Raw genomic sequence first — 27363 nt, forward strand, 5'->3', positions numbered from 1 at the left:
TAAAGATTGAAGATTGAATTTAGAAAAAACATTCATGTGTCCTACACTTCAAGCAAATCGTAGAGTCATCATGGCATCTTCAATGTAACATCGTCATGTCATTCCATAAAAAGCGGCGTTTTGTCCAAAGTAAAAGGATGCGTGTACTTTCAACGTAAAAACAATGGGCGGAACTAAATAAAATGTAATTTTGAAAGGAGATCGGAGGTTATAAAGCCTGCATATCACAAACAAGATGTCAAAAGACAAATTTAAAAAACAAACAACAAATCCTAAGGTTGATTGAACAGTATTCAAGTATAAAGACTGGAATTGTTAAACAGGAAAAGGTTTGAATAGAAGTAACTAAAAATATCACAAACATGCAAACACATCAATAAAGTCGTGCTGAACGATCTTCAAGGATGAAAAGTATAACATCTTTGATTAAATGTAAGGGTCCGACTTTAGCGGCCTCCACACGGCACACATTTAGGTCAGGTAGTTTTGTGGGCCATGCAGAGAAATGTGTAGAGTTGTTTTCATTGGGTTTCTTTTTGTTTTTTTTTTTCAGTTTGTCGGTAGAAGATTATTGAGGTATCTTTTCTGTGTTCAAACGTATCATGACAAAAACGTAACAGTTTCTCGGCTGTAGACAATGTATGTGGTTAAAATAACGTCCTATCAATTTATAGCTTCAAGTTAAAAGACATCGTACTAGTAAATTGTTGATGCATTTTTTTTTTGCGATTTGAATAATTTTGTTAATGTCCAAAAATATACCTGGCTTTATTAACTGATAAACCTTTCTATATCTTTATAAATTTGATAGAAGCTAACAGCAGGATTAGGAAAAGTATACTTTTTTATTTAAGTAAATTCAGTTTTTAACATACTGAAAGCAACATGTTAATATGTATCTTTTTGTAGGATAATTTTACATTTGATATATAAAGAAACTTTATGATTGCTTGATTTCTTCATTAATCAACCGCCCAGTATATTATCGTTGTCGATAATGATTACTTTATGAATATTGATATCAATTTCATATTGACATTGTTAAAGTATTATTACAAGGATTAAATCGTGAGCCGAAAACATTTTGTTCAAAGACTTTCTACTCCATATAATTATGTCATTTTTATTAATGTAGATAACATACACATTTACAATGTGAATTCTTCAAAGCACAAGAAGTAAACATTCCAATCGTAAACTGAAAAAGTAAAGAAAAAAAGAGGCATTATCACAATGCATAGCATAACCTACTTTTGAAAACAAAAAAGTTTGGTATAAGGAAACATGAACCTAAGGTTAATGTAACTGATTATTCAATCCATTTTTGTCATTTTATAAAGTGTTATCATTAAGTTCTTCCTGTCCATCAACTTTTATCGAGAAACATTTGTCCAAGCATGCTAAATCAGCTAATCTTATGATAGATCACGTTGCTTTAGCATAATCGGCGTCTGTACATTCTTTCTAAAATGCGAATGACTTGTTTTAACACTGACAAAGACTTGGAAATGTTATATATTTGATAGATATTAGCAGAAAATTATCTTAAACGGCTTGACAACAGATCTTTTTTCTCATTTTGTCTATCCATAAAATATGATTCAAGATGAAATCCACTCCTGCTAAATCTATTTCGGAAGAAGAAACACTTTTATTCTATAGGCACTTGAATTACAACTCCAAAGCGAAAACATATAACTTATATCATTCAATCTAGTTTTAAACGGACTTGCTTCAAATACATAAATTGCATTTAATATTACTTTAGGAGAGCCAATATAATTAAATTGTGAGAATATCGACGTGAAATATTGAATGAGGATAGAAATGGTTTTCTTGCTTTTGTTGGTTGACTCAATGCGCAAAATATTTTTTTTGACATGTAAAATATCAAACAGGACGAATAGGATTAAAACGAATAGTAAGAAAAACAAGCTCTGTTCGTGTCTCGAATCTGCTTAGTTTCCCAAAACTTAAGTTAATTATGAAAGTAAATGTTGAAGCATTATTGCAATTAACTTCATAATGTTAAGTGTACTTAGTACAAAATTATATAAGCCTGCCAAGCTTTTTTTAATATGCTTTTGTCATTAAACTGAAAGGTTGATACCTAGGCAGATACAAAACATACAAAAATGTACAGTAATGTTGCTTTGTTTTGTTTTCGGGATGTCTTGTGTTCCATGAAGTTATCATAATGTTTCCTAATGATTGGCATCTACTTTTTCATTAAAGTGACTGACTAAGATTTAAACTTTTTAGTAAAAGATGTAATAAACAGTAATTGTTTTCATAAAATTTGATTATAGTACATTATATTTTTCTTACATTGATACCTTTCTCTATCAACTTATGAGTTATATGCTAACCAGATATATATGCTAAATTTCTCTTATTGGAGATTTCCTTTGAAAGATTGTTTGCGTATTTAAAGGGTATCTAAAATTAAAAAACATTTTTTTAAATAGTAATTACATTGTTTCCCTAATCCTAGAACCGGGATCTGTTCCCAAAAGAGGACAATTTTTTGTTATTTAAAAACCATAGAATATTTTAAATTTACCCTTAACGACGAGAAATGTTTATCAAATTTAACAGATAAACGTTTTGACCTTTTTTAAAATTTCCAAAAGATTAGCGTATACACATTATACATTATGTCAACATTATACATACATATCATATATATACATGTATCTAACGTTTATGCATACTAACATTTTACATGCAATTTACATTTTACAGAATTAACAAATTTTCACAAGCAAACTGACATTTAAACATTAATCAACATGAGGCAAAGCAATCTAACATCAATCATGAATATCTATATTTTTAAGAAATTTGTATATCTACATGTATATGTATATCGATATTGATAACTATCCCTCATATAAATAGTCTCTTTCTTCTCAACACAAAAATTTGCACCACAGTACTTCTCATACTTCTCGCACCAGTAATTGTGTATATTACATCTATTTAGACGTTTGACGCTTTGTAAACTGCAGTAAGACAGCTATTTACAAATCTATCAAATGTAGAATTAGATATAAGACTACATCATTACATCTCAGACGCTCTTTATTTGTCCTTAGAGACATTTGCACATTCTAAAGAAAATGAATTATTGCTCACATATATTACGTTACCTCTTATCAACTAAAATTTATTTTCAATTTTAATATTATGCATAGGACACAACTAACAAATACCACCTATATTTTGAAGATTGTAAAAAACTAACACATAAATATATACGTCTAGTAATTAGATTATGTGATTAATACATTATTTTTCTTATAAGCGGGGTTGGGGTTATGTCGCACCAACACAGTATAGGACATGTTGCGACTTTCCAGCTTTACTTGTGGGGGAAAACCTCATGTGCCTTTCAGTTATTCAAAGTAGCCATGAGGAGCCTCATTTTTAATTTCCAACGACATTTAGAGAGAAACATTAGCTGGGTTCTCATGATAAGAAGTAGCTCTTGCTGACATTCACCGTCATGCAGCCCCTACAAATTAATTCATACAAATACAATTACAGACCCCTTCTCTCCAGTCCGTTATCAGTTTTGTTTGTAAACAAGTTAAGTAGGTACTACACATACCTGAATGACAAGAAAATGGCCCAATTGCAGCGCACCGAAACAGGTGCCTTGAAAGGGACATCATTACATCTCAGACACTCTTTTTTGTCCCCAGAGAAAAATTACATTTTTGTAATCATCTTCAACATTCTATAGTCGTCAAAGAACGATTGCGCTAATGGTAGGTTATACATCTTCGTTGAAATATTAAAACTGATTTAAATCATTAAATCATCGAACAGTCAAGTAGAAAATATATCTTATAATTAGGTTTAAATATATCATTCCGACGGAATATAATTAAACGTTAAAGTTTGAGTCAAATCATATTTAGTGAGATATTAAATGAATTATCATTATAAATAATAGTGTATTGTTCATAAGACATTTTTAAGTGGGGGATCTCTTTTTTTGTAGTGGGTTTTCTCTGGAAATAATAAATACTTATTCTATACTAAATGTTTTCAAGAAAATTAAATCATTTAAAATGGGTTTTTGTTTTAAACAAACATACCCTTAAATTGTGAAAAGATCACATATTTTTTTGGGGAAATAAACATTTTAGCTTTTAAATAAAACCTAGTTATCAGGGTATTAATTTCAAGGTTTTTAAGGGTTTTTCAAAGATTGTTTCCCCAGGGGAAAACGTTTTACACTCGTCTTTTTGCCATTTTACATTTTTAAATATGTTGAAAAGTAATATACAATTTATCCAAGCTCGAATAAAACAGTTGAAAACATACTGTATCTACAAAAATTTTAAGTTTTCATTTTTAACTATTAAAAATTTTTTTTTAAAATTTTAAAATACTTAAAGTTATGGAAATATCATAAATTGTATCAAATCATTTTTGTCCTTAAAATTTGTACATACCTTCATAAAAACCAAAAATGGGGGTCATTTGTTTGACGTACAAGCTGTTTGGGCAGCACGATTTCTTAAATGGTATACTTTTGCATATGCATTTCATTTGAATAGAGCATTCGACCTTTTGAAAGGAAACACTTTGTTTTCTTATATGAGAAGCGTTTTATGACGTAAATGTACCAGAACAGAAATGTTTATTTTCTCTTTTAATATCAAGTATCAGAAAAGTTGTCCTATGCAGGTAATGACTTAATATTTGTTTTTGCCACAAATATGTCGAATAATTTGTTTTTGATGACAGTGTGGCACCAGGCAAATTACATTATTGGTCATGTAAGATACGATTAAGTACACTTTTCATGTGACAAATGGCATTTTGTTATTACTAAGAAAGTCAACATTGGCGAAAAATATATGTATAATTGTTCTTCAGATGATGAAATGTCCTTTTCAAATGTAGCTGGGTGTACATGCGTTTTACGTACTGTAATAGGTAATACACCTAACATGTTTATAAGATTTAACAAATAAAAATGTTAACATTCATAACTGACAAAAACAACTCATAAGTTCACACTGAAAATTACATTTCAAAATTATAAATATTGTACATATATCTTTATCCAAATATTTATTATATCTTTGAGTAGAAGGTGAAACTTGTTGACGTAGTTCTTGACGAAAATATAAGTGGTTTAACTTCAATAAATCGTGTTTTTTATTTGATGGAGTCTACATATTGTAAAATTAAAGATGAAAATGTAAAATAATATTCGTTTTATGAACTGATTTGAAATATTTACAATTCCTTTTAGCTAACATGCTTAATATTCATTTTCATTAATCATTCAGTATATCTTTCTGGGATTATTCTATACTGTCATACAAATAAGATAAAATTACTATAATAAAGTAACATAATGGCGGAATGATAATTTCGTTTTTAAACACAATTCAAAAGATTTTTTTCAATGTTGTTAAATCAAAATGCTTAATAACAAAAATGCATGCATGTAATACACATTCTTGTCTATTTATAAATTTTAATCGGAGGGAATTTTCAGGTTACATATTTTAGTATATTTTATTAGAAAGAGCATCGAAACACGAGGCTATCTGATTTGTACGAGGGGGCGTAGCCCCCGAGTATAAATCAGATTACCGAGTGTTTTGATGTTCTTTCTCTTTTGTATCATAGTCATACATAAAAACACGTTCCCTGTTGTCACAGTATGAAACCCAAGAAAAAAGTAACCAATGAACGAGCATCTGAATATGATATTTCTGTCGCATTCCCTTTCTCTGCCGTCACAATAAGTAAACCCCAGCAAAAATGAACCAATCAATGGGCATGATTTGGAGTGCGGGTAACTGATACCGGCACTCCAGTTACCGCACTGTGCATGTATATGTATACGATTTAACTCTGACACATTTTCAACAGAAAGGTCGCCAAACTATGATACAACTTTCGTATATATCTTTGTGGCATCAATAATATCTTTTACATAAACATTTCCATTCATGTTATTTAACACTAATAAGCTTGACAGAATTAACTTATTTAACGGAATAAAACGCCAGCTATTTCATATTACTTATACATTTTCAATCCAAGGGGAATGAATCATTGGTCTGGTTCAACAGCTTAAACCAGAGTATCTTCCCTTTGTAATGTTGATATAATTTAGTAATATGTGTAACAATAAGCAATATTATAATCATTTATTTACAAATAAAACAAGCAATTATCAAAGCTTACAAGCAAAACAGAAGTCCCATACCGGTTCGAACCCTACAAGAAATATGTCAGCAACATTCAGAAAGGTCATGGCCATTCAAAAATGCCATTGTGGAAGACATGGATGACTTTTTGAGTTCATAGTTTATCTGTGTCATATAAAGGTGTTAAAATGTCCCTGCCTAAAAAGGAAGTAATGTTTATACAACAGATCATCAAAAGATCCAATTTACATTTTCTTAAGATGAATATGTATTTTTTCAATTCACTTCTATTTTATATAATTTTGTTGAAACATTTCCAAGATTTTTAAAAGACGGACAGACAGAAAGACTGACAGATCAATTGCTAATCTTTAAACCTCCTTGGTTGCAACCAAACTCTAACATATTTTCATCAAAATTCTTAAAATAAAAAGGAATTAACTCTTGAATAAAAATTCTACACTTAGTCTAATGAACCTTTTCATACATGATATGAGCGATGACAAAGAACAATTTCTTTAGTAAAAAGTAAGTACCATTTATAGTAATAGAGAAGAAAAGTTAAAATATGACTGTACGAAATTTCAAACTTAATCCAAGTTCACAATTAGAATAATCATAGAATTCCAGATGCTAGACTAAAAAATTCTAATTACAGATGATGTAGGTGTTGATAATGAACATATATTTAGAATTTATTGTAAAACCATGAAGAAATAAGAGAGTAATATACAGTACGCTCAGCGCGGCTTTTTCAAAACCCGCGTGACCCCGCGGATGAGGTATACCGTGGACGAAAATTTGCTCAGATATTGTCGCGTGACCCCGCGGACAGAAAATTTTCACCACCGCGGACATAAATCAGCGGCTGAAATCGTTTCCCCCGCGGAACGCAGTGGTAAATTGCGGAGGAACGCGGCGGTCAAACACCGGTCAACGCGGTGGAAACCTTAAATTTTAAAAATTAATTACTGTATTTAAACATCAGTATAACATCAGTATACGTACGTACTGTAACATGTACTGTACATATAACTATATGTAAAATTTGTTTGTTTGTTTTCTTTTTTGTTGTAATAAAAGTACATGTACAAATGCAGTGTATTTCTTGTTCTTCTTCTTGTTATTGTGTTGGGTAATGTATAATATGTATTCGACATCAAGATAAATCATTGTCGTCGCAATTTCATGGTAGTGAGAAACTTGAAGTCAAATAATGAAAAAATCGGCATATGACATTTATGAAAAAGATACTGCAACAATTTATATGCCAGCTTTTGTTTCTTATTTAAAAACTTTGAAAACGTAACCCTCAACAATTTATTCAGGCAATATTCCAGGACGTCTCTTTCAATTGTCAGATGCGTTTTACTGTTTCTGTTTATTTGCATGTTGATCATAAAGTCTTATATTTTATTTGGAACATTAAAAGAAAGCGTTTATTTCACCAAAATATACATTAAATGATATTCTTGATTTAGCTAATTACAGGTGTGAACGTAATGTATATTTTTTGAAGTTTGTATCAACTGTTGGAGTTTATTTTCATTTTTGTTTTAGTAGTTTGTTTGTTTGTTTTTTTATATTTTTTTATAGATCTTTTTGCAGAATTTTGTTAAACTTGACGTTATACTTTTTGTTATTTTATTATGAACAGTATGCATGTACATACATGTATATAAGGCAAACAAGCACATGGCAATTATTTTCTAAGAACTTCCATCGACCGATGTTCAAGTTAAAACTATTTCAATTTTTTTTTATCTTAAGATATTATTGTTCATAGGAACATGTAGTTTTAAGTACATACAATTGAATATTAAAAACAACAACAATTACAGCTGTAATTATTTTTATTTCAAATTCCCTTCAAATAATTTAACGTATAATAACATTTAAGGAGACGATTGTGGTCAATTTGCAAGTCATTGTGTAAAAAAGATGACGTTAAAAAATAATAAAACGTCTATTATTTTTGGAGGTAAATTTATACTGACCAACTGACCATGGCGTTCCCCCGCAGGAAACGGGTGACTGATTTTATCGATGAATGAAGAACAGTCGTCAGAATTTTGTCCGCGGTGGAAACAACTAAACACCGGGATCGCGGGGAAATTAGGCTTCTCATCGCGGACGAACCCCCGCGTTTGTCCGCGATAAAAAAAAATCGTCCGCGGTGGTATCGCGGAAAAAGCAAAACCCGCGGTGAGCCTGCTGTAGTAGAATAGGAAACATCAAAGTTTAAGGGGGGATCATTCTGGAAATATGGACGTAAGATTAATTAACCTTGTCATATTATTATGATGTGGGCTTTCAAATATTAAAGTTAACCCTTTAAGAAATGAAGTTACAGTAAAACATAATAATTTCAAGTTCAAGAGAGCCATAATTCTGGAAATAATCAAGCAAGATTATTGAATCTCCACACAACTGCTTTGTGTGAAATTAAGAAACATATGCTTGAAAATTGGAGTCGAAAAATCACGAAAGTAAAGACCAGAGTTATGGAAAATAATCATTCTTGTTTTGTTTAATGGAGTGCCATTCTACCCAATTCTTTTGTAACGGAATGAACTATAGTGTTGTTTTTTTTTATTTACAGTTAAATGGCCCACTTTCCCTATTATGCAATGCAGACAGACGGTTAGATAGACGAACAGAGGGCAAACGTAAAGTCCCCTCCGGTTAAACCGGTAGGGGACTACAAAACATTTCTTATAATGTTATTTTCAAAATATACCGCCAGATTGTCAACAATGAATAAATATGCCATTCATAAATGATGTTTTAAAAACATTCAAGAATAGAACATTGAATTTCAAAACAAACATAAATCATATAAAACATTAAAATATGTGTGCAAGATATGTATATACATGTATACTGATTAAACTAACTGTTTAACTAAACTAACTGTCAAACTGTTTTAATGAAAATATTTTATTCGATGATACAGTTGTAATTATTATTATATTTTTAAATTATAAGTAGCCTAATAACCACACAAAAACAAATTTCTATGCCAAACAAAATCAGTAGTATAATCGCTAAATTATATGATATTATAATATTTATGACACAAAATGTTTAAAAACAAGAATATTAAACAGAAATGATTTGTCTTTACAAAACAAATGTGAGCGACAACCAGAAGATGAGTGTACACTTAAACTAATTTCAACAATCTCAAATGTTTTAATGATTACAATAAAAATATTTTGTATGTACTATATATCACAGCAAATCAGTTGAAGTAAATACTTGACACAATAGACTAAATTAAACATAAGATGACACGCGGTTATTTCAGTTCATACACAGGCGCTTAATTGCATCCTGAATACCCATTACGTCTTATGTAGCATCATACTCAATATTTACATTAAATACTGAAATGAAATCATTTCCTAGATTGCCTCCGATCACCGAATTGTCTATAACGTCAAAGGCAAACGACCTAGGGCAGCGCAACCCAATTGCAGCTTGTTTCAATACCTTTCCTAGTTCGATATCTACTAGAAATAACGTGTTAGATGCACACACGAGAAGCATTTGACTTTTAACTATGCATAGATCTGTACAACCCTGTAATTCTTTTAGTGTTACTGTCGGCTGATTTTGGCTGTTTGCATCAATTATAATAAGGCCATCTTCTCCAGCAGCCACAACAATCTTACTTCTGTCATCATTAACAACAAAGGCATAACATAAAGTTTCCTGCCCAAACTGATGTAACTCTTTATGATTTTCTCCGTTTTCATCACACGTATAGATGGAAAGGTTGTCGGTATAGTATATTACACTGTTTTTTCTGTATAAGCGAAAACAAGGGGCCTTTGTTTTGAAAAACTTCTCTACGTGAATATCAATATCCCCAACATTAACTACACAAACCTGGTGGCCAAAGGTAACAAAGGCTTTTGAGGCATGAATTGCACAAACGTCAAACGGAGTTTTCGACTTATCAAACATATATTGGCCTACAACGCTATAGGTCAAATCAAGTTTCTTCAACTTTTTGTTTACATTATCGATGAGCAGAATCTCACCTGAAGGTAGTGTACAAAGTTTCATTGTAGTACACAATATATTTGCCGGTTCATCACTTCTGATCCTGTATATTTTTGTGCTAACATCCTTTGTTATTTGTCTTACACCCTGGCACATTCTAAAGAAGATAAATAATTACTATTATTAACAACGTGACCATGTTTGTTTGTGGTTAAGCTTTATTCTAATTTCATGCATGCAAAAATTACCTAAAGTTTTTTATGGTTTAAGTGGAAAACAATTTTAATATTTAGACAAGAATTCAGACCTAGCCTCCAGCGTGATAAGATCAAATTGAAAGTACACAGGGTGTCGAAATTTTGAAATATTTGTTTAAAATTGTTTGACATTAACGAGTAGAAGAAAGCGGTTTTCCCTACATTGTTCTTAAGACCAAACAGGATTTTAGTGAAGAAATTCCACATGACTTTACATTGATACAAAAACACAACACAAAAATGCATGTTGCATTCTAAACGGATCCGTCCGTCACTGACTTCAAAGCATTTCCAATACATACTTTCTGTAAACAAGTGCAGCTGCCAATGAATACGATTAAAACCGACATTAACGTGGTTTAAATTGATGGATTGAAGTCAAAACTGAATCCTTGAAAACATTTGCAAAGTGATTTTGTCAAACCCAAAACAGAATACAACGTAATAGTGTTAGATGATTTCGATGACTAAAATGAAACTTTTGTAAAGACAAACACTTTAATGCCCATTAACAAACAATCAGCGATAAATACAAATATATACACAGAGATAATAAAATAAACTAATAATAGCCTACTGTTAATTTGTTTGAAGTAAGGATTTCACGGTGTTTATACAGCAACTAAAACAAAAGTATATTTTAATAGTTATATTTTGTTTACTGATTAGACCTAATGACCTCGCTTAAGTTTCATCTGCAATGGATTACATTATGTTCAAAAACATATACATTTCATGATATTTACTAAGTAGTTTTAAGAGGACAAAAGTAGTTCAGAATTTGAAATTTGGCAATCATGCACGTACTGTTTTCAATGATACTGACGAAAATGAGGAACAATGTATTATAAAAGCAGGAACAAGTTACATGAGTACTTCACTGTGCAGTACGAAAATAAGTCTCCCAATATTAGTGCATAAGTGCATTGTGTTTAATATTAAAGCCTTACCTATGCTTTTCTTCGCATTTATGACAAACAAACTTATCATGTTCGGGACAAAACAGCTCAGCCTGTTGCTGGGGATGATTTTCGCAGAATAAATCGTCAGCGTGTGTTTCATTTATGACACCCTGTTCCACTGAAGTCAAGAAAAGTAAGGCATAGTAAAATGTTGCATACCTCACGTTACATGTATACAAATGTAAACTTTAGTTAAACTTTACACTAAAACTTTTTGTATAAATCATGAATATATGAAATTGATGTGTATATAAATTTTACATAGCACTGATTTAATACGTTATACATATTAAGAGGACTTGCAGGAAACATCGTCAAAACACACATTACTAGTTGACTGATAGATCTTTACAAGTCTGTGTTAGTGATGACAATCGGATGTAATGCAGATGAAAAACTGTTAAAATAAAAGAAGTATGCATGATATCAGTAAAGGAAAGAATGTAGTAAGTACCAAATCTATGGCGTTTGCTAAGAAAAAGTACAGTGAATTTAGCAATAATAAATAATTAAATAGACATTTTGAAAAAAGCAATGGAAAATAAATGTTTATTATTTAGTAATAATTATAATCTATAATGCATACTCAAATGTTGTTGCACTTCCTTTATCTTTTCATGTGATACTTTGGCATGAATGACGCAGACAATTTCGTACTCTTTAGAAAGAACAGTTTTAAGGTTTTCTATTTTTGATTTAAATTCATTCCCTTTCAGTGTCTGTAATAACAGTCTTATTTCTTCACAAGACGCACATGCCATAGTCACCACAACAGTATTATCTTCATCCACAGATGCAGCTTTGATCTCTACGTTAATAATAGAGGCTACATCTTCAACGGCTTTGATTAGTGGATCTGAGAACATTTCAATTGTCCCTTCAAAAATGTTTTTAACTACATTGCAGCATTTCTTTGAACTGGGATAAGATGAAGTGTATATTTCCAATTTCTCCTCTATATCTGAATTGAAACATTTTTCAAAGTTCAAACATTGATTGAGATGTAAACAGATATTCAACATAGATATCTGTAAACAACCATAAAAACGTATCATTTTGCGATGTGTCTCTGTAAGGAAAAGAATTCATGTTTGAATCAATGTTTTTTTTTTTGTTTATCAAGTTATATTGGAACCAAGCTAAAAGGAGAGCCATTACTAGTAAATTAAATTTTAGAGTAACTAATTGCAAATGCAAGTGTTGTAAAATATTAAAGGATTAAATAATCTACTAAATATACAATTACAATGGTTTAACTATTGAGCATCTGCTATTACATCATTTGTCAAGATTGACAAAAACCAATTTTACGAGAATTGCCCAGTGAGATATACTTGGAAACCCTGGAAATGACAGGGTAATACTGCACAATACTGGGTAATAAAAATGTAATATGAAATTTCACTGTCATATGATATCTACCTCTAAGGAGACGTTTTTCCTTTAACAAATAAGGTTTCCTATTTGCTTTTGGCTGTTAAATAGTGATGATTTTTTGTTTTGTTTTTTATATCTGAACCATAGGTTGTACATAGGGATTAGCTGTAAATATCATTTATGATAAATATACCAGTTTTTAGCTCATCTCAGTAAACTAGTGCCTGCGGGACAAAGTAGGCAAGAGATAAAATGAATACCTTCTGTCCCTTTCAATTCATTTCCATTTCCTCTTTTCAATGATATAACCAACTGTTCTTCCACTAGATTGACAGATGTTTCTGCACTTGATTTTTGGTTTCGGATTTCTAGAAAAAAACATGTGTTTAGCTAAAACACTAGACATCTTTACTTGTTTAATATTATTGATTTCGGGGATACTGAGATGTTAAATAATGTTTTCGTTTTTTAATGGTGATATGTTGCCTCGACGATTTTATTCTAATTTAAGGCTTATGTAAAATAATGCAATATGCACACATTCATTTTTTGTTTAATACTACACAATGCACAGTCACGTGCTTTGCTGTGCCTAGTAATACATGTTCACACTCCTGATGATTGAACTATGCTAAAAGTACTCACTTATTTTATACATTGGCATTGTGCAAACTTATTATTTTACCCATTCTACTGTAAAAATACCTGCATACCTGTCTGTGTTTTCTTTATATTCTTTATAAATTCATAAAAATGGAATAATATAATTAAATTAATTATATTTTTTTTCATAAGTAAATGTATTATTATTACTGTCGCACTTTTTAATCAAAATAGCATTTATGTTGTGTTTCGAATATTCGAATATAATTCCCGCCCCAAGCATTTAGATAAAATAGGCAACCTTTCAATCTTTTTTTAGATTCTTCCTTCAATTCTGTTTGTAAATCCGTTGTTTCTTCCCTTCTTTCAGTATTTTCAATAAACTTAAGTAAAAGATACTGTTGGCTTTTTCCAAGGTAATTTTTGAAAAGTTTATATACATCGGTGCCGTTTTGTCTGATCTTTTCTATAATTGTTTCGTTCTTCTTCGTTGTACTTGTTTGTTCCTGAATAAAAACAGTTCAAACTAACAATGGAATATGTAATATTATCTATTAACATTTAAAGATGGTAAAAGTTTATCACTAACGCGCACATCCTTGATGGACAAGCGACAATAAAACGGTAGAGGTACTGCTTCGATCGCTACATGAAATTACAAGAGAAGGTGATGGAGCTTCAGCATTAGGATTTTTTCGTAGGCAATTACTACAATATCGTGAAGTCCTCTTGTTGTGCTTTTGTTTTTCAATCTCGTTAAATTATTCTTATATGACTTTTTTCAAAATTACTCCAGTGAAGCATGTGGTTAAGATGTATACGTTGTCAATCAATCTTTACTTGAAATTTCTATTTGAATGTAAGCTTTTTTTTACACTTAATTGCACGTCAATAGTATCGCACTTGTATATATAAACATATTTTATGTCTACCATATACCATTGTAATATTGGTTGCCAATTTTATTTGGCTGGCCAAGCAATATTGAAAATTCCATCAAAATTATCAAACATGACGAGTCTCTTTATTTTTTTATTGATTTTAGAAAGAAAAAGAATCCATTCATATTATGAAGTTGTTAGTTATAGCAAACAGTCATTACTTTACTGGACCACAAAGTAAATTTATGACATACCATGATATCACGAATATCAATATACTGGAAAACATTGTCCTCAAGCAAACTATCAAGAATCGGTTCAGGATTCATACATTCTTTAATTGTCGATAGTGATCTATCCAGAACGCGCTTATGTGTCTCCTCTGTGTCTTTTTCTGTCTCCTCTTTATCATCTTCTAATAAATAATGATTTATTATCCATTTTCATTTTAAATAACATTCGATTTTTTTTTCTACAAACATATAAAACACTATTCGCTTTTTTAGTCTACATATAACTAGAGTTTTACAATCTAGAAAAGTAATGAAATTTGTATTTGTCATTGGTATATTGCATAAAAATAAATAAATAAATAAACGAGTGTGGTCATTCTAACACAATGAACACAAGCAAAGACTCAATTTAATCAAATCTTTTCATAAGAGCTTGTATATCATTGTCATCTGCCTGTTTACATCATTGAATTGACACGGCATAATTAGAAAAACGATTCATAAGTGCCAAGAGATAAGAAAAACCTAAATCTACAAAATCTGTTATATTGTCTAATTTGTAAGATTAAGTCATTGGCTATCATTTCTGTTAAAAGGGCAGTTTGAAATAAGTGTAACAATATATGTAGCATCAATTTTTTTCCTAATAGATTGAAGTAAATATAAATCAAGGCTTTAAATATGACACCCCTAACGGGCAGTATAAGGATCTGACAAATTGACAACATAATATATATATAAGATTTACACCTTAAAGGACACCTGTATGGAAAATTTAAAACAACTTTTCCGTAGGGAAATCGAGTAATGGCGATTTTTCAGAACTGATATTAGAAGGGCCCTTTTGAAAAATAAGGAACCTGTAGAAAATCTACACTACAATTTCATCCTTTTGAAAAATGTTTTCCCATTATTTCTTGGTAAGAAACAAATTGTAATATTCAGCTAACAATCCACATAAGCAAAATAATTGTTTCTACTTAAAATTTATGAAATATGTATAAGATATTACCCTACCCATATCATGCTTTGAGAACCTAATTTAAAAAAAGCCTCTAAAATTTACCAAAATGAGTGCCTGTTTTCTTCTTCTTTTTTTTCAAAAATATATTGGTTGATCTTGTAGAATATTAAATACTTTGACCTTGTAGTTTTGATTTTACAACACTTTGAAAATATCTGTAACCATATTTGTTATAGCCAAAAATACATTTATTTATTTCATAATTAAAATTAAACTTTTGTTCTCTTCCCAAAAGTGATATGATATGAGATATAATAATGTTAAAAGAAAAAAAAGAACGATCAGTGATCACATATGTTGCCTCATAAATACTATAACTGGGCCAACAATCATTTAATCTAAGAAACCGTGTAATATGCACAGGAACTTGAGCTACCGATCAATTTTGTAAAAATTTCATTGAAATTGCATTACTGGTATAGCAGGAGATAGTTCGGACAAATTTTAAAATCAAAATCATTAATGGACCAAAACTCTGAAAAGAATCATCGAACCATTAACAGCTGTTGACATGCATAACTAGACTTGGTAGTGATCATTCCTGTAAAGTTTGGATGACATCGCACTGGTTGTTTTTCAGAAGTAGTCCGGAAAAGCCTTTGTGAAACTGACAGCACACAAAAACACATTTTTATTCTATGGTCATAACTCGGCGAAAAATCATTCAACCGGAAACCCCGAGTAATATGCGCAAATACTTGAGTCACAAATTAATCCTGAAAAGTTTCATTGAAATTGCATAAGTGCTATTTGAGGAGTAGTTCGGACAAACTTTTAAAATAAAAATTATTTAAGAGTCATAGCTGTGACAAAAATCATTGAACCGGAAAATGCTGACGATATGCACAACAAGACTTCGTACTTTCAGTAGTTTCTCTGTAGTCCGGATAAGTTTTGGGACGGCGGACGGGCATAGTGACAGACAGACGACGGAGAAGTGATTCCTATATGTAGAGGTGACAAAACGTAGTTAACAATAGTTCTAGAATTTTTCAATATTCTTCAAATGTGAGGTAATGCATTAGGATGGCCATTACTTAAATGCCTTAATACCATGCGTAATATGAACTCCTTGCAATATTGTTCAATATTGAGTATTGTCATCTGTGTTGTAATTTATGATCAAGGTCAAGTAATGCAACTTTCAACAAAATCGTCATAAAGTATCATAATCTAAGCACATTTTATACCGAAACTGATTAGCAATGTGGATTGCAAACATGAGAACGTAATTTAAAAATAAAGTATACATTTCGTTTGTCACACATTCGTATACTAGACGTACAAACCTTTTACATTAAAACTGTCCGATATTTCTCCTCTAACTTCTTCAGTTGTGTCTTCGCTACATAAGTTTTGAAACAAGTATTTTTGTGTTGTTTCAACACCTTCTTCGTCCTATAAGACATTATACATGTGCAAAATGAGTCATTTAGCAAAATTTGTTTACACTTCAACAATAAAGACAAACATTAGAAAATTAGCAGGCATAGCTATACTAAGATAACTTGCGTTTAATACATATCCTGAACATATTTTACCGCATAAACATTTGGTAGGATAATAATGGTTTTGTAATTGTACATATTCAACATTACCTTTATAACATAGTCTTCAAGATTGTAATGTTGACTTATCTCATCACCTGTGTAATATAATATCATAATTATGTACATAATCATTTTAATCATAATAATGAATATCTGAAGTTAATAAGACGTTTACAGTTTACTCGCAGATGTATTTGTTACTGTTAACACTGCCGATAGATATGAAAAACTTTTTTTTGTTGTTTTAAAGATTATATTGCATTGATCTATAAACAACTTTATAATACTGCAATTTTGCGTCGTCGCTTTCCCGCTTTCCATGGAAAATCGATACGTTTTTGTAAATGGGTGAGAAAAATGTGCAACTTGACTGAGACGCTTGGAATACCGTACCGTTGCTCTACCGACTGAGCTAATTGGTCATTAAATAGTAAACAAATTTGAACCTTGACTTACATGCCTATGTATAATTTATATGTATGGCTGCTATCAATATATGGAACATTTTTCTTTCTTTTTTCTCAAATAAATTATAACGATCGTTTATTAGGTCGTATATTAAAGTTATTTTCAATATAGCCCTTACCTAACGGATGAAAACAACCGTTTTATATATGGACATACCGTCTGTCAAACATTTTACAACTGATTTCTATATATAAACTATTTTACCATGAATATGGATTTACAAGATGTTTCTAATGATTGTGTACATCTTGTTTGTTTTCTTCAATATTAAAAGGGTTATCTTTGGTACACTTGACGATCAAAATTTACTTATTCAACTTTTGATGTAAAAGTTTTGTTTAATTAAATAATATGTTATTCAATTCGACGTTATCACTTTGAACACTTCCTTTTTCATACAAAAACTGTTTGAACACTGTGCAAAAGATAAATAAATTTGGTGGACAACACTAAGACATCAGTTTATTCAATAAACTGCAAATAATAATTGCCATATTTTGAAATATAAATATTTTCTGCTAATAAAAGGGAGAGAGTAGTACAGTACAAGATTTTCACGTTAAAATCAAACGCGTTTTAAGATGTCCCCAATTTACATCAAAACATTTTAAAGTGCATTGTTTTTTATACTTACCATCAAGTTTATTTATAAGATTTTCTAGTTTCCCATCAAAGATTGCTTTTAAGCGCACTGTTCTATTTATACTCATGTCAATGAGCCGAATAAAATTAATGTCAACACAGCTTGCCACCTTTCTTTTGTAAAGTCTTGCCATCACGAAACTGAGAAGAGGAATAGTCCATGTATCTATGTTTATAATTGGCTCTAAAACTTCAGGATATTTAAGATATAACAAATGTTTATCTTCGTCCACCAAATAAGTGTCCATTTGCGTTAAAATGGAATCCCTGTTCAAAGCGAGGCATTCTTTCAAATTTTCATCTAAGATTTTCATGCCGCACTTCAACCTTCGTTTCAACTCTTCTTCTGTGCCTTTTATTTCGTTATCCTTTGAAAATAGTTTGATAGTTAGTTTAACATATAAATATCAAATGTAAACAGTAGTAACATATCTTTAAACGCAAAATGAATTATTATTATGCATAATGCAAGCGATACCGTCCAAGGGATGATAAGATGTTATAATAATCATAATTATATAATAATGCACCTGGTACTCCGTCCGTGTTTTGGCAGATTTAAGTCCGCTCTCTATTTTTAAACCGATTAAAGGAAATTGAAACTACTTAACAGAACTATTAAACATAATGGGAGAATGTGCAGAGTGCGGGTTTGGGCTTTCTCGGATTAAGGTCAAATTCCCATTGAGTCACTATATATATATAAACAAAATTCCGTGCATTTTCTGTATCTTTTGATAAAAAGAAGATTAACAAACCTATTTGGCAGACTTATCACTAGTACAGAGACGATGACAGAGTGCCGATTCAGCTTTCCATGGATAAGGGTTAACGTCATACTTAAAATTATTTGAAAAAAAAGCATTTTGATTTCTTATCATTCATTGTGGGGGGATTAAAATTTGTGCTTTTGTAATTCTGGTATAATATAATTTGTAGTTTTCTTTTAATTTGTATCATGTAAAACAAACATTATTGTTGTTTAATGTCAGTATTTATACATGCACAACATTTTCAATATCATAGATCTTACACAGTTACATAAACAGATAATGCACTTATGGTTATAAATGCCCCTGCTTTAGGGGTTACTTGGTCTCATAATGATATTAAAAATAAATCTGGTTCCAGGAAAGGGAAATGAATGGGACTCGCCTTTTTTCTTAAAGATTTTTTTTCTGATTACTTTAATTATTTTTACATTGTCTCGCCAACGGGGTTCTCTTGGTGTTCTTTGGCTTTGACTAAATACGATTGTTGCTTGTTACATATCCATACCGGTTCCCATGCGAACATTTTTCAACTCATACTCAAAAGTGATTATTAAACGACCATCCCAGTAACACTATGACATGTTCCCATTCTTCTAAAAAAATTATTGGTCATGTAAAAATCGATAATGATAAATAACAAATATTTGCATTTTGGTATGAAGTTGGTACCGTCAGAAATAAAGAGCTTATATTTAAAATATTTTACAGTGCAGTGCACAAGAACATTAAAGAAAAACTCAGTCAAATTAATTACAGACTTATTAGAATGATCTTATGTACTGAAATCACGCGAAAATCACATTTTTATTATTGGATACCTCCCCGTACACTGTCAATCGTGAAACTGTGACTTCAGGAAAAAGCCATGATTTAACAGATCTTATAAGTTAATAAATGACATACCATGCTATCAGTATCCCGGAACACCTTGTCCTCTAGTAAACCATATCGACCCAATTCAGTTTCAATGCATTCTTTAACTGTCTTACACCTGACTACTTGTCTTCTCGTCTTCATTCACTTTCTCCTCCTCAAACATTTTCGCTATATGGAGTAAATTGTAAACACAGAGTAACCTTGTAATGATGTCCTACAATTGTTATTAGAAAACAAATTTTCAAAGATCAGTATCAAATAGAAAAAGCATGCACCAAAACGGTAAAATTTTAAATGTTGATTGCTCAATTTAATTAAAATTGCAGAGCTATGAAATTTTAAATACAAAAAGACAAATCATTAGTAACCTCCCGGCTTCAGGTCTCCCTTATAAACATCCGTCCGAAGACATAAAATAATTTATGTTTGCATGTTTTTTATTGATGCGAACTGTAATTGCGAAATACGTGATACGAAATTTGTAATGAGATAACCACACTACATCTTATGACTAATTATATCTTACCCGTAGTAAATTCACAAATCAAAATACACATTTATTTATTGAATATATATTTAAGTGAATGTATATTTGTACATCAGTAGATAAGAAGTTAAACTATTTCATTTTAAAGCCACAAATCTCCTGATGGCAAAATAAATAAAATGAAATAAAATTTCAAGTTAACGGTAAATATAAGCCTCAAGTTGAAATGGTTGAAAGTCGGTAATGTTAATTTTTAACTTCTATTTTTGAAAGTCTATTGACACAGCATAAATATATCGCTGAGCGAAGCGCCGTTTAATTTAGGGATTTTTCGCTCTGTTTTAGCAACGGAACCAGTCAAATGTCTTATCTGTTATGCATGAGTTCGGAGGTTTGCCAGTGAAATATCCAACGGTATATTATGTAGTTTGTACGGAATATATACCCTTGGTAACCGACAATGGGTTTAATGTGTAGATCCATTATTACTGACATCTTAAATGATTTCAAGAAATAGCATAAAACTTTCGACACAATTTGTCTGCTTCCGTTGCAGATTAGCCGTTTAATTAGTTTGGAGGTGATTCTTGTTCAAATGAAGGTTAAAGAAAATTGCCACAAGATGACTGAATTACATTGTCAATTTCTAAATAGACGACTTGTGTTTTCTGTAAATAATGTTTTAAATTGACATAAAACAGTGCCATTTCCTTGGGCCTACCGTTATGACGCCATTCGTATAAAAGGTAATGGTAAATGTCTTGTTTATTATAGTGTCACCCCTACTGAAAGGGCCAGCCATTTTGACTTATGAGACACCTTTTGCTTGCATACCATGTACCTTCCCATTCCTATCACTATGCCAGGCGCCAGGCAGATAGAAATCGGTAACCATTCATTTAACTACCTCGCAGCTCACGAAGCGGCCGTATAATTCCGTTGCGGATAAGCCAAAGCGATAGCTTGAAAGTTTGTCTTTTCAACAATAAAAAGTGAGAAGGTAAAACCCTTGAAAAACGACTGCGAGGGGTCCTTTCGCACGGTCCATTTCTGTATCAACTTGGTTTGTTGATTAAATGTATACTGATAAAAACACATTTTAATTAAAGTAATTAATAAAATATCTCCTTTATCTAAATAACAAACATTTATGCCAATGTGATGTTATGTATTTCTGATAGAGAACACGCTAATAAGCGAGGGCGAAATTTAAGAAATAAAACAGCGGGGCGCGGAGCGAAAACACGCTAATAAGAGGGGGCGGGGCGGGCAAAGTTTGATAAATAAACCATGCCCCCGCTAATTAGCGTGTTTTCGCTCCGCGTCTCCGCCATTTCAACTTGATAACTCTCGACCTTCCTCTTAGCGGGGTCGCCTGGCGAAAATATGAATGATACAAATCAGCCACCATAGTTTCGGCCTTTATGTTCACATAATATCTAAGTTGAGCACCAGCGCTTGATTTTGAACATGACGCCGCTGCGCATTCTAGGCAACCATGAAGTGCACTGCAACGCCACCAGCTAACAAATAACCTTATTTTTATAGTATTTGGCCGAAAATTTATTATATATTCGTATAAAATACCTCTTTGCATTTGTTTATCTTATTATTAGGTAATGGATACAGAGTGCGTTTTTCTCTGGTGTTTGATGAAGTACTGATATCTTGGGGATAGATTCGTCCCAAATAATCCCCTTTTAACGTTACTATTATCTGCCAAGTTGACGAAAATGTGTTACACTTCCTTTTACAATTTGCCTTATATATGTATAATCTTTGTAAGAGATTACAAATGAAGATATTTGAAACAACCCGTTGGTACGTTTGTACAATTTGACACTGCTATTTATGGCCGATCTAGTATCAGTGTTTAAATATTTAAACTTATTTCTTTTCTTATCACAAGGTTATTTTGTCACCGACTCAGGTTCGCTGCAATACATACAATACTTTATTTCAAATAATTGAAATTTTACGTCGAATAATGATTTTAAAATCGATAAAGCTAAATTTTTTTCGTTCAGAAAAAATAGGCATTTTATAGGCTTCGTTTTCGCTACATTCTTCAAAACGTGTACAAATAAACGTAAATAGCTGAAGTAGGTAGTTTAAATTCAATCATTATAATAAAATCTCTATACTTTACAGATGAGAAATTCAAGCTTGAGCACCTTTTACATGTTTGTGTTTAAGCTGCCTTGGTAAAGGTTTTTCTTTCTTCAACTTTAAATTGAATCTTAAGTAAAAGTCATATAAATTGATAGTTTATTAATTTAAAATATAACTTGTTTATATATTATTTAGTTATGTGAGTTATGGAAGGTTGTCATAATTTTATGACAAGTTACTAATATGTGCATTGTTCTTTTTTGGCGGTATATATGCGTCTTCGTCACTACTGTAACGCCTCCCTGATGAAACCTCTCTACCTCTGTTATGTTTTTTATATTATTTTCTTGTTTGTTTTTTTCTTCTTTCAAAACATATCTTAATGTCCATAAATGTTGTATCTCTTTTTCATGCAATACTTTGTGCATTTTTGTTTATCTAAATGTGCAAACCATATAAAATTATAACTTGGTATTTGCTTAACAATCGTAAGTAGCAAATACAATGTCTTGTACAAACTGTATTTACATCACAATTTTCTGAAATCAAATCGTTTTATCCTAAATACTAGCAAACAACACACTTCTTACTTACTTTCAATATTCCTGTTTATCTTCCACTTCTTTCACTTTAATCATTGTAAAGATGAGAAAACAATCCTATTTGAAACACATAATTAAGTTATTTTAAGGAAATTGTTGCGTTATATTATATATTAATTTCTTGCAAAATGTGTTCGTGTTGATGAGAAATGTAATTGCGAAATACCTGTTATAGTTTAAATACAAGCCTTTTTATAACGAGATAACAATCATTAATGGCACGACTATAATAAATTTATACATAGAAAATCAATAAATCTAAATACATATTTGTTTTATTCTTAACCAAGATTTATATTATAGTAAATGTTTATACATACTTAAATACATAAGAAGTTATAAATTTTGACTTTCATCTTAAGAATGACAAATGAAGAATATCTAGTGGATATTATGATAATAAGTATTTCATGAGTGGCAGTAGCCACGAGTGAAATATGGTAATTTTCATACAACAAGATGGAAATAAATCTTTGTTTGACAATACAATTTGAAGGACTTCTTGAATTTTATGTATTGACTGAATTTAGAAGAAAGTAGTCCAATAAGACACCAGCGAAAATACGAAAAATATGTTTCACTTCAGTGCAAAAAATATCTTTTTAAGTAAACTCACGGAAAAACGAAAATACGCATTTTATCTTATCACTGTTTCTCAATATTTCATTTATAAGTATATAAATGTTGCTAATACTTCAAAAGTAAATACACCAACTGTATGTGTTGGGGTTTATTTTCTTTGCATGCATCGACACAATCGGGAAAAGTACTTTCTAAAATGCATGATTAAACCAGTAATTAAATTGAATTCAAATGCACATCATATAATTTATACATCATACAACAATCCGCACATGTTACCATATATTAATTACACTTGTATATAGCAGGATATATTCTATATCTGTAAGAGACAAATGGGATTCACTAATTATCTTTTGCGGAGTTATATTCAATATCTGCCGAAAAAAATTTGTCAAGGGCCTAGCAAGATTATGTTTGTCTTATTCGTCGAAGATATTTGACATATACGTATGCAACCACAAATTTTTTTTTTATTTCCTCACTTCAAGGACGCATACACCATTTGGACGCATATAAAGTCACTTTCAAAATTGATATTCTGTGTGTTAATTTAAATCTTCATCGTTTTTATTCCGGTGTTATTACGTTTACGTTTTAATTAGATTTAATTAACCTTTTCACAGCACTAATATCAGTTTTAATTAATTGTTTGTTTCTATCATAAGTGCTTCGTTTTTTTGTCAACTGCCTTTACGAAGAAAAAAGGGGATATGAAAATAGGCTCCATCCGTCCGTCCGTCTGTCGGCACGTCCGTCTGCCCGGCGAACATCCAATGGTCTATGAGCTTCATTCCGTCCATAAGTTTGGTTAAAAAAAGAAGGAAATTTCATAAACCGACTGGTTTATGTGGTATTTTTACATAATGACAAAGAAAGGGCATATAAACCCCAATTGTTGGCACGTCCGTCCGTTCATCCGTCACACTTACGTGTCCGGTCCATAACTTTGTCATTTATCAAAGGAAGTTGAAATTACTTTGCAGAAATGTTTGTTATAATAACAGACAATGTATCATGCACAACAACAAGACCCCTACCTTTAGTGTCAATGTCGCACTTGCTCATTTAAGGTCAACATTGTCTATTTGAGGGTATATGTTGTGTCCTGTCCATGCCTTTCATATCTTTGAAGGGATTTTGTAAATACTTGCAACAATTGTTAACAATAATAAAGCGGTGTGTCATGCGGTCACCTACCTTCAAGGTCAAGGTCACACTTGGGGGTCAAACATTAACATGGTGTAATATAGGGTTATTTTTGTGTCCGTCCATAACTTTTTCATAGATCAAAGGATTTCGAAAATACTTGGCACAAATAGTCACTATAATAAGACGATGTGTCATGCGCAACACCTGCATCCCTACCTCTAAGGTCAAGGTCTCATCTAAGGTCAAAAGTTAACATAGTGTGTTATCGGATATATTTTGTGTCCGATCTAGAAATTCTTCATAGTTCAAGGGATTTTGAAATATAATATGATAATAAGACGATATATCAAGTACACCACCTGCACCCCTACCTGTAAGGTCAAAATTCTGGAAACAAAGTGATTCCTCGGAAGCATTAATCACAACAAAATTACATGAAAATTGCAGTCTCGGTTTGATTGAGTCTATACTTGAGGAAAAATGCATAAAGTGCAACATCATCCACGTACCCTAGCACCGGCTTGAGCGGTACTCAATTCTCAACACTTTATAGTATTGGCATAAATGATCCCGAAGGACCAGAAAATATAACAACACTGAAGTGAAGCACGGGACAACTTTTTACGGCTGCCACACGGCACTTGACACCTGCTGTTGTGAAGTACAAAATTGATCCCTCGGAAGCATTAATTACAACAAAACAACATAAGAATTGCAGACTCGGTTTGATTGAGCATGTACATGAGAGATAATGGATAAGTGCAACATCCCTCACGCCCACAAAGTCACACTTAGAGGTCAAATATTAACCGAGTCTAGTATATGGTATATTTTGTGTCCCGTGCATAACTTCTTCATAGATGAAGGGATTTTGAAAATACTTGGCACAAATAGTCACAATGATAAGATGATATGTCATGCGTAACACCTGTGTCCCTACCTTCAAGGTCAAGGTCACACTTAGAGGTCAACGATTTATATAGTCTGTTATAGGATATATTTTGTGTCCAGTCCATAACTTTTTATAAATCAAGGGATTTTGAAAATACATTGCACAAATAATCACTATAATTAGACGATGTATCAGACACAAAACATGGGTCCTTGCCTCCAAGGTCACACTTAGAGGTCAAAGATTAACATAGTCTGTTATAGGGTATATTTTGTGTCCGATCTATAACTTCTTCATTGTTCAAGGGATTTTGCAAATACTTGACAAAAATAGTTACAATTATAAGACGATATGTCATGCACAACACCTGCATCCCTACCTCTAAGGTCAAGGTCACACTTAGAGGTCAAAGCTTAACATGATGTGTTTCATTCTATTTCTTAAATAAATTAATTGTTGCATTTGCAGATCTAGCATTGATCATAATTTTGGACTGAAAGTCCTAGAATCCATATCTCAATCTTATTATATAGCACAATCTTATGCTTCATATAAAATTTCCCTGAGGAGGGTTACGTTGGTAACTCTGTTACAAATTCTTGTTATGTTTGTTGTTCTTGTTTTTTTTTTATAATACAGATATACCATATACTACCAAGAACCTATAAATTTCAAAGGGTATTTAACACAACTTATTATATTTTATAAAAATAAATACTTAACATGCATGCCAAATATAAAGATAATTTTTGAAAACTTTCCAAAGCTATCCTGCAGAAACTGATGAATGTAAGAATAATTTGCTTTAACAGAGGCATATCTATTTCAATAAAATGTTGGTTACAGCAAAATTGTAAATATTAAACTGAAACTAAGAAACATATTCCAATAAAAATCACCTTGCGGATTGCATTGAGTCTGTACATGAAGTAATAATGAAATAGTGCATCAACCCACACGCCCCCAAGCATATGCTGGAGCGGTACTCAATATTCAACAATTAACAGAGTTTGAATCAATGATCCCGAAGGACCCTGATGAGTAACAAATAGTGCCTTACTCTAATTCACCATGCGGCCTGTGTCTTGTCCCTTGTATTATCGCTCATTTTCACCCATTAAGAAAGCCGACATTTTGATTCTCTTGAAAATTTGCGCCGAACCAGAAAGTGTCGCAAAAATTCCAGTATCAGACCTCATGGATATTATAACCAAACTGTACCACGACCGTATGCATAAGCGTACTAAGCATTCTGTCAAATATTTTTCAAAAGAATAAGCATGTCCCGGCAATAGACATGTACAAACTCGCTGACGGATTCGCGATTACGTCATTGACGTCAATTATTTTGACTCGTGACGCCAACATACAATTATGCAACTTAACCGGAAATCGAATACCATTCGTATGATAAGCCAGTGTGATAGCTTGGAGGTTCGTCTTTACATTTATAAAAAGGCCAAAGGTGTAATGCTAGGAAAATGGCCGCAATAGGCCTATTTCGCACGATCCATTTTCGTATTACTTCGGTAATCTTATCAATGATATATTTATGTTGGTTCATGTTCGTAAATGACAACACAAAGTAAAGCCTTTGGTCTGTTGCTTAAATGTATAGTTGATTAAACCACATTTCAATAAAAGTAATTAATAATATGTGGCCATACTGCAAATAATGAAAATCAGGATTCCGG

At 31.5% G+C, this 27363-nt stretch overlaps 1 protein-coding gene across 1 annotated transcript; it reads right to left on the reverse strand.

Moving 5' to 3' along the window:
- Window positions 1-6170: 6170 nt before the first annotated feature.
- Window positions 6171-23234, reverse strand: LOC132744772 (uncharacterized). The gene is made up of 10 exons (XM_060733551.1): window positions 23036-23234; window positions 19870-20056; window positions 18186-18561; window positions 16823-17178; window positions 14531-14691; window positions 13697-13901; window positions 13053-13160; window positions 12002-12376; window positions 11404-11533; window positions 6171-10353 (listed from the first exon to the last, which is right to left on the reverse strand). The coding sequence occupies exons 5-10, from the start codon at window positions 14603-14605 to the stop codon at window positions 9540-9542; spliced, it is 1707 nt and encodes a 568-aa protein (XP_060589534.1). The 5' UTR covers window positions 14606-14691; window positions 16823-17178; window positions 18186-18561; window positions 19870-20056; window positions 23036-23234; the 3' UTR covers window positions 6171-9539.
- Window positions 23235-27363: the final 4129 nt, after the last annotated feature.

Source organism: Ruditapes philippinarum, unplaced genomic scaffold (assembly GCF_026571515.1).
Source record: "Ruditapes philippinarum isolate M1 unplaced genomic scaffold, ASM2657151v2 ctg2431_1_1_1_1, whole genome shotgun sequence".
NCBI lineage: Eukaryota > Metazoa > Mollusca > Bivalvia > Venerida > Veneridae > Ruditapes > Ruditapes philippinarum.

Coding starts and splice junctions, on each gene's coding strand:
- LOC132744772 (XM_060733551.1), bottom strand. CDS start 14,605: ATGAATCCTGAACCGATTCTTGATAGTTTGCTTGAGGACAATGTTTTC. Junction 12,377..13,052: donor TGAATTGAAAGGGACAGAAG/GTATTCATTTTA, acceptor GTTTCAATTCAG/ATATAGAGGAGAAATTGGAA. Junction 10,354..11,403: donor AAATGCGAAGAAAAGCATAG/GTAAGGCTTTAA, acceptor TATCTTCTTTAG/AATGTGCCAGGGTGTAAGAC.